This window comes from Heterocephalus glaber, unplaced genomic scaffold (genome assembly GCF_053883595.1).
Source record: "Heterocephalus glaber isolate CG9 unplaced genomic scaffold, H.glaber_assembly_v1.0 deba00001523, whole genome shotgun sequence".
In the NCBI taxonomy this organism is placed as follows: Eukaryota; Metazoa; Chordata; class Mammalia; order Rodentia; family Bathyergidae; genus Heterocephalus; species Heterocephalus glaber.
This window is the reverse complement of record NW_028258327.1, coordinates 7,406,607-7,422,974: the sequence shown is the minus strand read 5'-3', so window position 1 is coordinate 7,422,974 and position 16,368 is coordinate 7,406,607. Positions and strand designations below refer to the sequence as shown.

The 16,368-nt window shown below is 42.2% G+C and overlaps 1 protein-coding gene and 1 pseudogene across 1 annotated transcript; both read left to right on the top strand.

The window, feature by feature from the left end:
* The first annotated feature begins 1,240 nt into the window (after positions 1 to 1,240).
* LOC147824954 (uncharacterized) lies at positions 1,241 to 3,746 on the top strand. The gene is made up of 2 exons (XM_087187886.1): positions 1,241 to 1,289; positions 2,782 to 3,746. Exons 1-2 carry the CDS (start codon positions 1,241 to 1,243, stop codon positions 3,744 to 3,746), a joined length of 1,014 nt encoding a protein of 337 aa, XP_087044012.1.
* A 171-nt stretch (positions 3,747 to 3,917) lies between these two features.
* On the top strand, positions 3,918 to 4,574 carry LOC147824953 (leucine-rich repeat-containing protein 37A3 pseudogene; annotated as a pseudogene).
* The last annotated feature ends 11,794 nt before the right edge of the window (positions 4,575 to 16,368 follow it).

The following is a 16,368-nucleotide window of genomic DNA, read 5'->3' as shown; positions in this document are numbered from 1 at the left end:
TTTAGCTTTTCTTCTACTAGTGTGTTACCAGTGTTTTTTGTTTCATGTGCAGATATGAACTGTGTACTTGTGTATATCCATGTGTATTTGTGTATATAAATATTTGTATATAAAATATATATTAGTATATATATTCAACTATAGTACATAGTCCAGAGACTGGAATTACTGACTCAAAGAGAATGTTTATTAAAATAAATAATATCACTAAACTTCCCTTCAAAAGTATACAAGAATCTCTTTATCCAACACGTCTGCCAATAATGAAGTCATCTCAATTGAAATAGAAACGAATGGAATAGTTAGTATTTAACCACATGACTGACATTTCAAATCTCAATATTACATATTAAGAAAAAAGTTTGATAGCTAGATGCTTAGCTTCCTTTATAGGGATTTATAAAATCAGCGTCGGCGTCAGCGTCAGCGTCGGCGTCGGCGTCCGGGTCCCCATCCCCATCCCAGCCTGCTCTCCGAGTCCACGGCGGCTGTGCGTGACCGTATCTCCTGCGCCTTCAGGCCGTCCACGACAACCAGATCCTCATTGTCATTGGCGAGACCAGGTCTGGGAAGACCACACAGATCACCCAGTACCTGGCCGAGGCTGGCTACACATCCCGGGGCAAGATGGGCTGCACCCAGCCCTGGCGCCTCGCCTCCATGTCCGTGGCCAAGCAGGTGTCCGAGGAGTTCGGCTGCTGCCTGGGGCAGGAGGTGGGCTACACCATCCGTTTCGAGGACTGTACCAGCCCCGAGACCGTCATCAAGCACATGATGGATGGCATGCTGCTGCGCGAGTGCCTAATCGACCCCGACCTGACACAGTATGCCATCATCATGCTGGACGAGGCGCACGAACGGACGATCCACACCGACGTGCTCTTCAGGCTGCTGAAGAAGGTGACATCCTGGTCTTCCTGACCAGGCAGGAAGAGATCGACACGGCCTGCGAGATCCTGTATGAGAGGATGAAGTCGCTGGGCCCTGACGTCCCCGAGCTGATCATCCTGCCTGTGTACTCCGCCCTGCCCAGCGAGATGCAGACCGGCATCTTCGACCCGGCCCCGCTGGGCATCTGGAAGGTCGTGATTGTCACCAACATCACGGAGACCTCGTTGACCATTGACGGCATCTACTACGTGGTGGACCCCGGCTTCGTGAAGCAGAAGGTCTACAACTCCAAGACGGGCATCGACCAGCTGGTGGTGACACCCATCTCCCAGGGCCAATGGCATCGGTTATGAAGAGGAAGGTGGCCCAGAAGCTTGCTGCTGAGAAGGCTTTGACAGGCGTGTTCCCAAAAGTGTGCATCGTGGCTCTGGGGTGGAACTCAGGACCTTGTGCTTGTGAGGCAGGTGCAGCACAACTGAGCTACATGGCCAGCCTTGCAGTGCTTTCTCTGAAGCTTTGCTCATTGTATCCCAGGGTGTTGTGGTTCTTGGAGAATAAAAATTGCCCCTGCCTTCTGATCTGAAGTATCTGCTGGTCCCATGGTCTCTGTCCCGGGTTCAAACTCCCTTTGAAACTGTGAAGTCATCACAGTGGGGATGTCTATGAAGCCCGAATCTGATGGAGAGGAGTGAGTTCTGAAACATGGAACCCTTACCGAGTTCAGAGCAAATGGCAACACTGTGGAAGAAATCGCCTTCAGATGTGCTCTCCTGCCTCCACCCCACCTGGTCTTGATTTTGCTTGGAAGCAGTGCAGCCAAGGGGAGGAAGACTCACTCTGGGTTTCAGGTGGAGGGGGAAGAGCTCCAGTTGCCAGGGCTGGACTACTACTTCTGATAGAGCAGTGCTAAACAGTAAGACAGGCCCTGGCCTTGCCTCCATTTTTTTCTCCACAGAATGTTTTGTTTTGGAAATGTAAGTTTATGTGGCTGGGCTCCTGCCCAGTGTATCAAAGTGGTGTGTGGCTGTTTGAACTGTGTGACCTTTCAGGAATGTTCTGTTAAGCCCTGCCCTCTCACAAGAAGGTTCTGTTAAGCTCTGGATCCTGTCAGAAATGTTCTGCAACACCCCCCCCCCCCCCCCACTTCAATGAGCATGCTCACCTACCCTGTGGCTCCCTATATAAGGAGGCTCTCATTTCTGGTAGAGTGCTCAGACTCCTCTACTAAAAGGCTTATCTCTACCTCTTCAACTGACCATCAGATTCTCAAGTCTTCAAAGAATGAGAGCTGTGACCTGGAGTTGCCACATTGAGCAATAAAGCTCAGCTGTGCCTCAGGGCTGTGTTTCAGAGCCACCACACTGAGTTATAACACTTGGCTATAGCACAGAGCTGCTCCTCTCTGCTGCAACACTTCTGAGCATCCCAATACCAAGCCCTAACTTCCAGGGGAACCTCTTCCCCACCCCACCCAATGGCTGGTGCAGGCCCAAGACCACACCTTGGCATTGCTATGGACAAGAGGCCCTGCGAAAAGCCACTGTCACCTTTTAAGGGAAAGAGAGTCAGGCCTGGGCACTGATGGGCAGCCCTGAGAAAGGTTTCCTCTACTATGATGTCATACAGAAAGGGTGGGGTGTGGCAGAATGTGGGTGAGCACCGTTACCAAGGCACTTGCCACACAGGTGGCTGCCAGAAAGGTTCTAGCAGACCTAGGGTCAGCACCCTACTTGTCTAGATCTGTGCAACTGAACCTTGCCCTGTCATGTTTTCCCTTTATTTCTGGGCTACACTGTTGCTGCACTGGCAACAGATGTGCCTGCCCATCCTGGCTGTCCCACAGCCAGGCTGGACCCCCATACTGAGTTCACCTGAACTCTGCACCCCTAGCAGCTAATAAGGCCTCATCCCTCGATTCTGATCTCCCGCACGAATCACTCACTGCTCTTACTCCCCCAGAAGAGCCTGGGGGCTTTGTTTACCCAGATTCCTCGGTGCCCACCAAGATGTTTTCTCCACCTCAGAGGTTTGCGGGACAGCTGTCCCCAGAGCTGGAAAAGGTTGCCGCCCCACCTCAAGGTCTGTGTGCCAAGCTACCTTGGCAAGAGAGGCTCCGAAAACTGCTTCTGAGGTCTGCAGCTGTTCACGCAAGGCCAGCAGAGGTGACACTTCCACCACCAAACCTGATTCTGGGCACAGTTGGACCTTTGGACCCACAGCTTACCAGAACTCCACTGTGGACTGCAGAAGCTAGAGTTCCTCCAGCTGTGCAGAAGCCCTCCTCCCAGCCTGCAGACCCTGCTGAGTCTGTCACTCAATCTCCAGTGCCTCCGGAGACGGGAGCTCCAAGTCCTGGTCAGGAGCCCACTCAACATTGCCCATCATGCCTGGTCGCAGGCCCACCTTCCCACGTGGATCCCAGCAGCACTGCCGTGCCCTCCACAGGGGCTGCACACTCTCCGTCCCTGCAGAAATCTACAGCTCCTGTAACACAGACTGGGGTGACGCTGCCACGCCCAGACCAGGTTCAGGCTCAGCATCCAATCCTGACTGAAGTCACCACTCAACCAGCGGAGGTGAAGGCTCTAACTGTGCTAAGTGCACAGAGCAGCAGGACACACAAGGACATATGCGAGCTCTGTTCCTGCCAGGAGGAGACCCTGTCTTGCACTGACCTTGGCCCCACCCTCAGGCTGCACAAGGTGCCTGCCCTCGAGCCCAATGCCCACAACAGGACCTTCACTGTCTTAAATTTCCAAGGAAATTCTATTTCTTCCCTTGATAAGAATGTTTGGAGAACATACCAGTGGGTTGAGAAACTAAATCTCAGTGGAAACTCCCTGACTGAATTATGAAAAGACTCCTTTGCAGGCCTGCTGTCCCTGCAGTACTTAGATTTATCCTGCAATAAAATACATTCAATTGAAAGAGGGACATTTGACTCACTACCCTTTTGGCAGTTTGTAAATCTTCGTTGCAATTTTGTTTCTCAGATCAGCTATGGAACATTTCATGCATGGCATGGGATGCAGTTTTTACATCAAGTAGTCCTCAACAATAACCCTCTGACAACTATCAAAGATCCATCTTTTTTTAAATTACCAGCATTAAAACACCTAGACTTGGGAGCAACACATGTGCCCCCTGCAGTGCTGGAAAACATCCTCACCATGACTCTGGAGTTGCAAAAACTGATCTTGCCGAGCCACATGGCCTGCTGCCTCTGCCAAATTAAGAGTGATATCGAGGTTGTGTGCCCGACTGTCAAGCTGGACTGTGACAGCACCTGTCTGTCCAACACCATGCAGTGCCTTGAGGCAGCAGCCATGGGGAATGTGGATGGGAGGCTCATGAAGGCGCTACAGGCCCAGAACAACAGCACCAGCACCCAGCTGAGCATCGAGCCTGGGATGTCATCTTCACAGCAAAGTGTGGCCCCCTGGTCGGGCATCATGAGTGACCAGCTCAAGTTTGATGACCAAAGTGATGTGATCAACGCCCTCAGCTATGTGGTGCCCTATCTCTCAGAGGGAAACCCAGAGGATGTGCAGTCAGCTCTACTGCCACTCATTGCAAGGCTTTTTCCAAATGCATTTCATGGAGATAACACAGATTCTTTAAAAAAGGATATAAAGAACTCCTCCTTTATCCATGAATCCACAAAAATAAATTGGAAGAGCTGAATTTGCTCAGAAATCGGTCAAATGTAGAAATTCAGAAAAAAATGGAGGAGGTTAAGAAGGAAGAAGACACTGTCAGGCATATACAGCCCAGCATTTTGGGTCCCACCTTGGAGCCCCAAATATCTAGAACACTGGGAAGGGCTCCGACACAGGAAAACAGCATGGTGGAGAACCTGAGAGGAAGAAGGCTGCACACAGTGGACAGGGGCCTCAGGGGCCTGAAGGGCACAGGTTAAAGGCTGCTGCAGGACAGGAGGAAGCAGCAGGTCAGGGACAGGCAGGTCACCTGGCCCCTTGCACAAGCAGCCTTGGGGACCCCAGTGCCATGGAGCTGGAGCAGCGTCATGGGGGGACCCAGCCCCAGGAACCTGGAGAGATTCTCCATCCTCACAGAAGGACAGAGGGTGGCCACCCCTTCCTCCCTGCCAGCTCCCTGGCTGGGCAGGTCCCCCACCTCCACCCCTGCCAGAGCCCAGCCTGTGGTGAGAAGCAGAGCGAAAGACTTCACCCACAGCATGCGGTTTCTAAACCACGGGCAGGACAGAGTGCTAAGAATGAAGGCAACTCCACCTGCCTGGCAGTCACAAAAGAGTTGTCGCTTGGCTGAAACTCTCTTCCCTGTGTCCCTCAGAACAGCCCAGGCCAACCTGAGGGCACAGCTCACCAAGGGAAATGCATGCAGTGACCTGAGCTCAGCAAAGAGGCCTGGGTTCCGGGCACGGAGGAGCCTCATGGACTCCCCTCCAGGAGGCTTCCTGTCAGCACCAGGGGACCTGAGTGTGTCTGCTGCAGACTCTGCCTCGGGCCCCACACACATCACCTCCCCAGTGCTGCCGTCCCTGGGGGTTGGGTTAGAAATGCAGCTGAATCACTTGCTGCAGCCGCTCATCCCTGATGACAGCGTGAGATGGCTCATCGCCCAGCTCATCAGCATTTTGAAAATGGACTGCGCTGAGCTCCCCGTGCCCCCAGCCTGTGGCAAGCTCATCTCCAAGTCTCGCCGCCTGCTGATGCTTCTGACTGGACAGCTGGAGTCCACAGTGTCCCAGGCCCAGTGGGAGCAGCAGCAGCTGTATTCTGACCCCATGGTCATGGAGGGGACAGAAGCCCATGGCAAGCAGAAGGGACAGCAGATGCCTCGGATGTTCAGAGAACATGTTCTTGAAGACATGTATATATACAACTGGATCATCGGGGCATTAGCAGCCCTGGTTATGATACTGATACCTGTCATTATCGCCCTCTGCATCAGGCACAGAAGAGCCAGAGTGGAAGATCCAGAGGCCACGTGGAACTCCAGCAAAGAGGCCGAGCCTGCAGAATCAGCCAGTTACAAGGAGAGTGATGATGAGCTACTGGAGATGCTCACCTACTGACCTCATCTTGCGAGTGACCAGCAAAGCTTATTTTTCCCTCATCAATAAAGACTTTCTCATCTCCTATTAAAAAAAAAAGAAACTGGACATCCTTGTCTTGTTCCTGATTTTAGTGTGAAGGATTTCAGTTTTTGACCATTTAGTATGATATTGGCTGTTGGTTTTTCATAGATGGCTTCTATCAGTTTGAGGTAGAGACCATCTATTCCAATTTTTTGTAGGGTTTTTATCATAAATGCATGTTGGATCTTGTGAAATGCTTTTTCTGCGTCTATGGAGATAATCATATGGTTTTTGTCCTTGGCTCTATTGATATAGTGTATTACATTAATTGATTTTTGTATATTGAACCATCCCTGCATCCCTTGGATGAATCCCACTTGATCAGGGTGTATGATCTTCTTGATGATCTTCTGCATTCTGTTTGCCATTATCTCATTAAGGATTTTTGCATCTATGTTCATGAGTGAGATTGGCCTATAGTTGTCTTTTTCAGTTGGGTCTTTCTCTGCTTTGGGGATCAAGGTGATGCTTGCTTCTAGGAATGAATTTGAGAGTATTGCTTCCCTTTCAATTTCATTGAAGAGTTTCAACAGTAGTGGCAGCAGTTCTCTCTAAATGTCTTGTAGAATTCAGCAGTGAAGCCATCAGGGCCCGCACTTTTGTTAGTTGATAAGTTTTTAATTACATTTTCAATTTCATTGGTTGATATTGGGTTGTTCAGAATTTTTAGGTCTTCTTCGTTCAACTTTGGTAATTCATATGTATCTAGGAATCTGTCCATTTCTTCTGTGTTGTCCATCTTATTGGTGTATAGTTTCTGGAAGTAGGTATTGGTGATCCTCCGGATTTCTGCTGGGTCTGTTGTAATTTCACCCTTTTCATTCCTAATTGCATGGATTTGGGCCTTTTCTTTCCTTCTTCTGACAAGGTTGACTAAAAGTTTGTCAATTTTGTTGATTCTTTCAAAGAACCACCTCTTGGTTTCATTGATGTTTTTGTATGGTTCTATTAGTCTCCATCGCATTGATTTCTCCTCTGATCTTTATAATTTCTTCCCTTGTATGAGCTTTGGGGTTGTCCTGCTCTTCTTTTTCTAGAAGCTTGAGGTTCAGCATCAGATTGTTTAATTGGGCTCGTTCTGTTTTCCTAATATGCTTATTCACTGCTATGAATTTCCCTCATAACACTGTTTTCATTGTGTTCCATAGATTCCGGTATGTTGTATTATCATTGTCATTTAATTGAAGGAACTGTCTGATTTCTTCTGTAATTTCCTCTGTGACCCATTGGTTATTCAGATGTGTGTTGTTCAATTTCCATGTGTTTATGAAATTTTTTGAGTTTCTTTTGCTATGGATCTCCAATTTCATCGCACTATGGTCTGATAATATACAAGGGATAACTTCAATTCCTTTGCACTTACTTAAACATGTTCTATGTGTGAGTATGTGGTGTATTTTGAAGAATGACCCATGTGCAGCTGAGAAGAATGTGTATTCTGATTTTGTGAGGTGGAAGACTCTGTAAACATCTGTTAAGTTCATTTGTTCAAGAGTTCGATTGAGTTCTAGTATTTCATTACTTATTTTTAGTCTAGTTGATCTATCTATTTGTGACAGTGGGGTGTTGAGGTCCCCCACTACAATTGTATTAGTGCATATATGACTTTTCATGTCCATTAGTATTTGTTTTATATAGTTGGGTGCACTAGTGTTTGGTGCATAGATATTTATGATTGTCATCTCTTCCTCTTGGATTCTTCCCTTTACAAGGATGTAGTGTCCTTCTTCGTCTCTCTTAATCAGTGTTGGTTTGAAATCTCCTTGGTCTGCAAAGAAGATAGCTACTCCTGCTTTTTTTTGGGTTCCTGTCACATGCAGTATTGTTTTCCACCCTTTAACTTTCAGTCTATGAGTTTCCTTTTGAATTAAGTGTGTTTCTTGTATGCAGCATATTGTTGGATTTTGCTTCTTGACCCATTCTGCCAGTCTATTTCTTTTGATTAGTGAATTGAGACCATTAACGTTGATGGTTATAACTGAAACATATTGACTTGTCATTGCCATGACTTTTTCTTTTTGTTGGATTCTCCCCCTTTACATTCAATTTCTTGTCATGCCAGATGGGTTCATTCTGCTTTGCTTCCTGGGATTGTGATCCTCAATGTCTGTTCCTAGGCTATTGTGTAAAATTCTTTGGAGTGCTGGTTTGGTATTCATGAAGTTCCTAAGGTGCTCTTTGTCATGAAAGTATCTTATTTCTCCATCTATTTTGAAAGATAGTTTTGCAGGTACATCAATCTGGGTTGGAGGCTGTTTTCTTTTAGGGCTTGGAATATGTCACTCCAAGCTCTTCTTGCCTTGATGGTTTGTGTTGAGAAGTGTGCTGTGATTCTCATGGGCTTTCCTTTGTATGTGATTTGTTTCTTTTCTCTAACTGCTTGGAGAACTTTGTTCTTCTGTAGTGTTTCTGGAATCTTAACAATTATATGCCTATGTGTAGATTTTTTTTGATCAAGGCTATTTGGAATCCTATATGCCTCACTTATCTGTATGTCATGCTCTTTTCCCCTGCTTGGGAAGTTTTCTGCCATTATTTCTGTGAAGAGATTTTTTATGTCATCTGCCCTCTCTCCTGTTTCTTCATTGAGCCCAATCAGTCTTATGTTATTCTTTTTTGCATTATGTAGCAGCTGCTGGATTGATTTCTCATGTTCCCTTATAATTTTGAAGAAATTTTTCTTTTCCTAGTCACTAATTGCAATCTTATCTTCTATATCTGAAATTCTGTCCTCACATTGGCTCATTCTTCTTTGTAGACTTTCAATGGAGTTTTTCATGTCCTGGAAATCTATTTGCATCTGTTTTATGGATTCCATTTGTTTCTGATGTTGGGATTCCATCATGTTCCTCAGCTCCTCTCTAGATTTATTAATCATGTCTTGCACTAGGGGCACAATTTCTCCTGTTATCTGAGAAATTATTTCTGATTTCATTTTTTCCAGATCCCCTTTTGTTGCCAGTTCAGTGGGTCCAGGTGGTTGAGTATCAGAGTGTTCCATCTCATTTCCCTTTGGGGTTGCTGTAGGTGATCTGGAAGTCTAGTTTTGAGACTTATGTATGTGTTTTCTCATTTCGACTGGGGCGGGGGTCTGTTAGCACCTGCACAGATTACCTCCTCTGAGCTGGGTGAGGTGGGACAGGGGCCAGGAGCAGCGGTAGGGATGGTGACCCAAAAGCCCTTTCCTGTGTGCTGGGAGCAGCCGGAGGGATGGTGGCTGGGAAAGCCCTTCCTCTGGGCCAGGAGCAATAGGATGGTGGCTCAGAAACCCCTTCCTCTGAGCCGGGAGCGGTGGGAGGGATGGTGGCCTGTAAGCCCCTTCCTCTTGGCCAGGAGCAGTGGGACAGAAGGTGGCCCGAAAGCCTTTTCCTCTGGGCTGGGAGCAGTGGGAGGGATGGTGACTGGGAAGCACCTTCCTCTGGACCAGGAGGAGTGGGATGACAGCTCAGAAGCCCCTACCTCTGGGCTGGGAACAGTGGGACTCAGTACCTTGTTCTGGTGGTCTGGTGTCCTCTGCGCCTTGGTAATGTGGAATCAGGTGGCTGCCTGTCTGCAGTGGGGTGATTCGGTGTCTTCTGTGTGACTCAGGACCTCGGTAGGGCGTGCACAAACCTGCCTATCTGCAGCAGGCTGATTCAGCATGTTCTGCGGGACTGGGGACCTCAGTAGGGTGTGGGCAGACCTGCCTGTCTGCAGCGGGCTGATTCGGCATCTTCTGCGTGACTCAGGACCTCCCAGATCATGTCATTTCATAGGGCAAAATTTGCATTTTATGAAAATAGACTAATTATTAAATAGAAAAGCATTATTCCTGCTTTGCAGTCTTACTAAGATCAGTAACAACAGAACATTTATATTTATTATGTTAAACTACTTCATGTTTTCTAAAACACTGGATAAATAATGTTAAATTCTAAGAAAAAGGTACAGACAAAATAAGACATTCTTGGTGTGCTTATTTTCTTGGTTTTGCAGTTTGGTGAGAAGGCAACTGGAACATTTGCATCTTGTATTCCATAATGAGACCAACATTAAATGATTGCAGCTCATGTAAAAGACAGGGTGGCACATTTTCAGTTTTAATGGGGACACTCAGAAAAGTTCCAATTCTTCCTGACATTTCTTATAGCCACATAAACGTAGTCTAGGTTGGAGTGTCTATTATGAAAATAAGAGGAGAGTAAGTCAATTATATTTCAATGACTGAATAGCCAGGGGTCCTCATTAAAATGATCAGAAAGATTGCAGTGTTGCTTTCCTCTGTGTAGCCACAGATTACCTTGCATAAGAATGACATGGCCTTTTGGGGAGCAAGCTAAAGTGTGCTTTGGTATCTGGAGCCAGAAATTGTTCACCCTTCCAAAAATGAAATGGATGCTATCTTAAAGAAGAAAAATATTTTTTTCTTTTATAAGATGATGGTCTTTGGAATTATGTGTGATATAGTTATTTATAAATGCTTTAATTTGTGCTTTGTTGTAAGAAAAATGCTGATTAATATGGTAATGATGAGGGATACTTTTCTTTACATTTACTTCAGCCAGATCTAGTTTACTAGAGTATTATTTATAAGCAAGTAAATGAGTGTGTTTAAGGAACACTTAGCTTATGAATTCACTACTATTAAAAAAATCCTACTTACCTTTTTTATGAGGTGTGTGTGTGTGTGTGTAAGTGAGGTGTGAAATATTCAGGAGAAAATTGTTATTACTCCCCTTCCTTTCCTCTTCATCTGCAAACAGCTAATATAGTTTAATATTGCTTAACATAGCTTAAAAGGAAACCCACTATCTGACTTTCATATTTTTTAACAGGTAGAAATAACAGCCTCAGATTCTGTCAGGTCTTGGTAGTAAAGATTCCAGCAGAACCAAACTCTGCTAGTGGGCATCTTGTATGTGCTAAATATGAAGGCTCTCAAACCACCACTAAGTTGAATTTCTAATGTGTATTTTTAAAATGAAAGATGTGCAACATTTCTAAAGACTCCATCTCATGTTATAAGGAGACTGAGTTTTGTTCTTTGGTTACAATGAAATGAATTATGATTGCATTTTCTGATATTATCTATCTTTTCTCAAATCAGTATTATGCATTATATTTTAATCTATGATATGCCCAATGTTCTGAAAAAGAAAGGTTTCATTATCATAAACACAAACAGCACTAGGAAACACTAAAACTTTATGAGCCTTGATTGGTGTGTTTAAAATATGTGAAAAAAATTGATAATCACATCAATTAAATTAGCCCAACATATTTTGTGTGTGTGTGTAGGTGAGTTAATATGGTAATACCCCCACCCCATCTTTTCTACGCTGACTGGTCAACACAATAAAACATAGTTACCATTCATTTATTAATCTTGGGTGGCAAAAAAAAAAGAACTGGATCTGGATTTTTCTTCTAAAGCAGGCTTTATTGGATTATTTTATATTAAAGTTACTGGATAAATGTTCAATTTTCATATTGTCTTATGAATGTTATTGTTCCTTATGATAGGGTTGGGGGGGAGTTACATATTTCAAGTTATTTAAAGGTTTTTGAATTGATTTTCCTACTCTTAGTCAAAGAAAGTGCAATCCAGGACTCTTTAATGTTGTAATGTTATAATTTTCCTTCTAAATAACCACACTGCAGAGTTGACTGAACTATCAAGCAGGTTTCAAAACAAAGGTTAGAGAAAAACAGGGTTATCATGATGTCTTTCTCCATTTTTTTGGTAACTATTCTGACACGCAATTCACTGTCAAAGAATACAATGGTTTGCAGTCTGGATTAAAGGAACCCAATTATGTGCCTCTAAATACAACATAGAATCTAGCAATGCCCAGATTTTATAGTAATATCATTTTTACTTGTAGTTTTCATCTAATTTGTTGCCTTGACCATGTGAAATATGAAGAGTGTCTATATCTTTTCTGCAAAGGGAATAAAATACATAAGGTATTAAGATAGATTTCTTATCTACATTGCTTGTGATTTTAGGATGAAAATACTATTTCCTTTAGTAAAACCTTCTACATAGAATCTGAAAAGTGTTGCAGAAATACTCCTCATAAAAGCTCTGGCTTAAGTATAAGAAAGGTGGAAGAAAGACTAGTATTTCCCAAAAGCCACCCAAACTGTGTACTATATACCTATACATGAGGGTGGATATAGTTGTGTTATGACTTGTGTGTAGATCCCCCCAAAGCCTCATGTGGTCACAGATGGGGCTTTTTCAGAGGTGGCTGGATCTAGAGTGTGTGACACTGGAATTGATTCATGGTGCAGTGCTAGGCTCAAGGGCACTAGGATTACAGGTGTGAGTGCTACCTGCCCTAAGTAGCCTGGATAAGATATAAGGGATAGAAAGAGCTGTGGTGGTCCCTTGTTGCCTTGCTACCTTCTGCCTGCCATGAAGTGTTTCTCCTCTGTGATGTCTGCCTGCTGTGCCACCCTGCCTTGGAGCCAGCTGATTATGGACTGAAACCTCTGCAAACGGTGAGCTAAATAAACCTTTCCCCCTTTATATTTGGGTGTCAGGTATTTTGTATCAACAACAAGAAAAGTAACTAAGACAAAGATGTTCCACACTTTAATACAAATCATAACAATATTCATTAAGTTCTCAAGCTGTGTCTCATGGCACACTCACATGCTTCAAGACCAGATTTTGATCAACATGTGAAATGCATTGTTTTACAACCAAATACATATAGGATGCTGTCAATGTGATATATATCAGAAGAAATAGTGCAGTGAAACAGGATATAGTTTGGTATGCAACTTGATGAAAGCAAAGATAAGAGACATGGGTTAGCATCAGCAAGTCCCGGTGTTCACTGGAAAATGTGAGGACTTTGCTGAGGGAGGGAGGGAGTGAGAGAGGTTGGGGAAGACTGGAGCAGGAGGTAGCTCCATTGCAAAACTAGTGTTACAGGGGGACAAAGTGGTATAATGCAAAACTGTGAAGAAATACATGTTTAGACACTGTAATTGTTATGATGTCACATTAATAATAATTTTAAGCATTTCTGTCTTGTTTACTGCTACTTTGAGCTATTTAATTACTTCTTCCCTGTTATTAGAGATTCTAGTACTTAAAAGTACTATGGATGGCAGAAGATGGAGAGGCATTGATCCAATATACTTCATTTTCAGTGATAGAAATCATTTTGGGGAGGGAGAGCCCTTTCATAATGATACAGCCAAGTCAAGTGTTGAAAACAAATCAGTTAAATAGGTTTCTGGATTATAAGATTTCTTAAAAGTTTTGATATTCTTATGCACATTTTCTTTCTTTCTTTTTTTTTTTATACCAGGGATCGAACTCTGGTCCTTGGGCTTTTGAGGCAGGCAGCAGAACCACTGAGCTAAATCCCCAGCCCTATGCACATTTTCATTCTAAGTCAGATAATTAAATTTTCCAAACTTTTTTGGGAAACAAGTAAATTTTGGTACACAGTTTGGAAAATGGTTGAAGAAGATTGTAAAGTCTTTTCCTTTCCCTCTTTTCTTAAATGGATCAGGTTGTGGGAAAAACGTTAATAGCCTTCATGTACCTAAAGTGGCTCTCAGCCCTGGCGGCACAGTAGAATCATTTAGGAAGATTTTTAAAAAACACAACTTATTGTGGTAAAAAGCAAATGTTATTAAATTTACCATTTTAACTATTTTAACTGTATAATTCAGTGTTAAGCATGTTTGCACTGTTGTGAAGTAGATCCCCAGAACTCCTTCATGGTGCAGAACTGAAATTCTGTACCTTTTAAAAAATAACACTCTTTTCCCCACCTCCTCGCAGCCCTTGGCATCTGGGAAGATTTTGTAACAGTGCATATCCCAGAGCCTCCCACTGGCAGACATTTTGAATTAAATGTTCTGAGCATAAGTACTTTAGCTCTTCAGGTAATTCTATAGCACAGCTAGATTTGAGAAGACTTAAATGTCATGCTTTTTGTATATTTAAAATTTAATTCAGAGCTGGGTTCTGGGGCTAGAGCAATGAATAAGGCATAACCCTTGCTGTCTGGGCACATTGGCCACAGAGGACACAGACAGGTGACCGTTGCTTATCCTTCTTGAAAAGTGCCCAGTGGAGTGGTGGACAGGGAAACCAGGTAACACAAGCAGTGAGCAACTACCCAAAACAAATTTTCACTGAAATAATATTTTTAACAACCTAGTGCTGAATACTAGCTGAGCCCTGAGAGATGTTTTAATATATCAGGGCTTTAATTTTATATAATTATATATATATAATTTTAATTCTGGGATGAAGGAAGACTATATTTAAAATACATCATCTCAGTTTTAGGCATGTAAGGAATTTTCTACTCTTAGTACTTCTCTGTGGTTTTCTATATGTGGTTGTTTAGTGCTTTTTAAATACTTCCTAAAATGTTTTTAGAATTATTATTTTCTTTCTCTGGTGTTAGGGATCAAACTCAGAGCCCTTTGTGTAGGACGCATCTGCTCTATCACTGAGCTACATACACTCTCACCCCTTTTTAGTATTCTTAACATGTTATTCCAGCTTATACCTAAAAATTCAATTCCGTGCTCAACAGACAACCATAGATATCATTATTAAATTGAATTTCTTGAGTTCTATTGGTGATAAAACTGAAAAAAAAACCCCATAGTTTAACCTGAAATATTTATTCTCTATTTTTTCTTTTAATAGTTTACATTCACTTTAAAGGTAATATGATATTTCTCATCAGATGTTAAAGATGTGAAATTTGAGAATAACATATGAAATTATATTTCAATATTTTTGGAAATGAATTTGCTACTAAAAAGAGCCATAATTATCTCAAAGTGACCTTATGCAACCTAAAGCCAACAATGAGCTTTTCCATCCTGGGTATCCTTAGAATAATTGGTCTTTTAGTTGATTCAACTAACTGACAGCTGAGCCACTAATAATTACCTATGGCATGCTTAACTTTTGATTTTATATTAGAATACTCTCTTAATAAATGAATGTATGGTATTTTAAAACAATCACATTTGACTGTATTTGAATGCTTTGCTTTTCATTTAAATAATCCTCTGTAGAAATATGTTCACACATCAATAACTACAGAGGAGATTTTTAATTTAATTAAAAGAAAAGCAGCACAGCCAAGAGGGCTCTTTATGGTTAAATAATTGTGACTCAAAATAGTATATTAATTTTATCAATTTACCAGGATATCATTTCAACTTTATGACAAGGCTTCATGTTTTCTTAGGGGCATTAAAGATCCACAATATTATATTTTTAATAACATACTTTATGGTATTCTCCAGGATATAAGGAATTCTAATCAGTGGGAATCTTTTATTCATTTGTGGTAAAGTAGTTTTTAGCTGTAAGGTTTTCTTAATAATCAGTAGCTCTAAACTCAGCCTTGTAGTTGGTCTTAGCTCAACAAAAATTTCCTGCAAGGTAATTTATGGACATATTATATTAGCTAAGTCAGAAATGAGGTAAATTGAAGAAAAAGAAGAAAAGAAAATGTTGAGGAATTATTATTAGTTGTAATTCTATTTTGTTTTATTTCACTAAAATATTATTGAATTTTGGTATTTAATAGTGCTTTAATGTTGATTTGCTACAAGTGATTTTTGTGTTAAGTATATAATGTTTAGAAAAAATTGGTACCTGGAAGGAACTTTTAAATGTCAGGAAATATATATATATATATATATATATATATATATATGTTTTTTTTTCTTTCTTTTTCTTGATTGAGGTCTAGTTCTGGACACAGCAGATGTAATGGTAGGTATGGAAAGATAGCTCCTGTACAAAAATGTGGATGTTGCAGAGAAAGCATGTAACAACATAAGACATGATTGATGAGTTAGAAGTCATAGGAGGATTCTATGCAAATGGTCATAACATTCATTTTGCATAGTTTTCCTTCATGGGGATTCATTTTAAAATTCACGTATCAATCATAACAATGTGTATACTATTTTTAAGTTTGAAGGTTGTTGAACAGGCAAATGGTGATGTTGTTTTAAGGGATTCTTTGCTAAGAGTATGTATAGATTTACAGACTTATGTAAGCACTCATTGTATCTATATCTGTATATGTATATGTGTATTAATACTTAAATATTTTAGTATGTTATGAAGCTGTACCTTATGACAAAAAAGTTTAAACATGTGTATCATATCATTGTAATAGAAAGTTGTCTTTGTAGATGGCTATATCTAGAAAAATTATAGTGAAGTTAATTCTTCATAGTTTTAGAACTTCAGAATGAGTAACAATTATCTTAACATATATTTTATTGTGTTGTTGCTCATGTGGATGGAAGGACATTTCCAATCACCTAATCCAGTTGTTCTCAATCAGTGGCAATTTTGCCAC

What these genes read in the sequence shown, in the direction of transcription:
- LOC147824954 (XM_087187886.1), top strand. Translation starts at nt 1,241, where the DNA reads ATGAAGAGGAAGGTGGCCCAGAAGCTTGCTGCTGAGAAGGCTTTGACA. An exon ending in TGCTGAGAAGGCTTTGACAG is followed by an intron (nt 1,290 to 2,781) that starts GCGTGTTCCCAA and finishes CTGCACCCCTAG; the next exon opens with CAGCTAATAAGGCCTCATCC.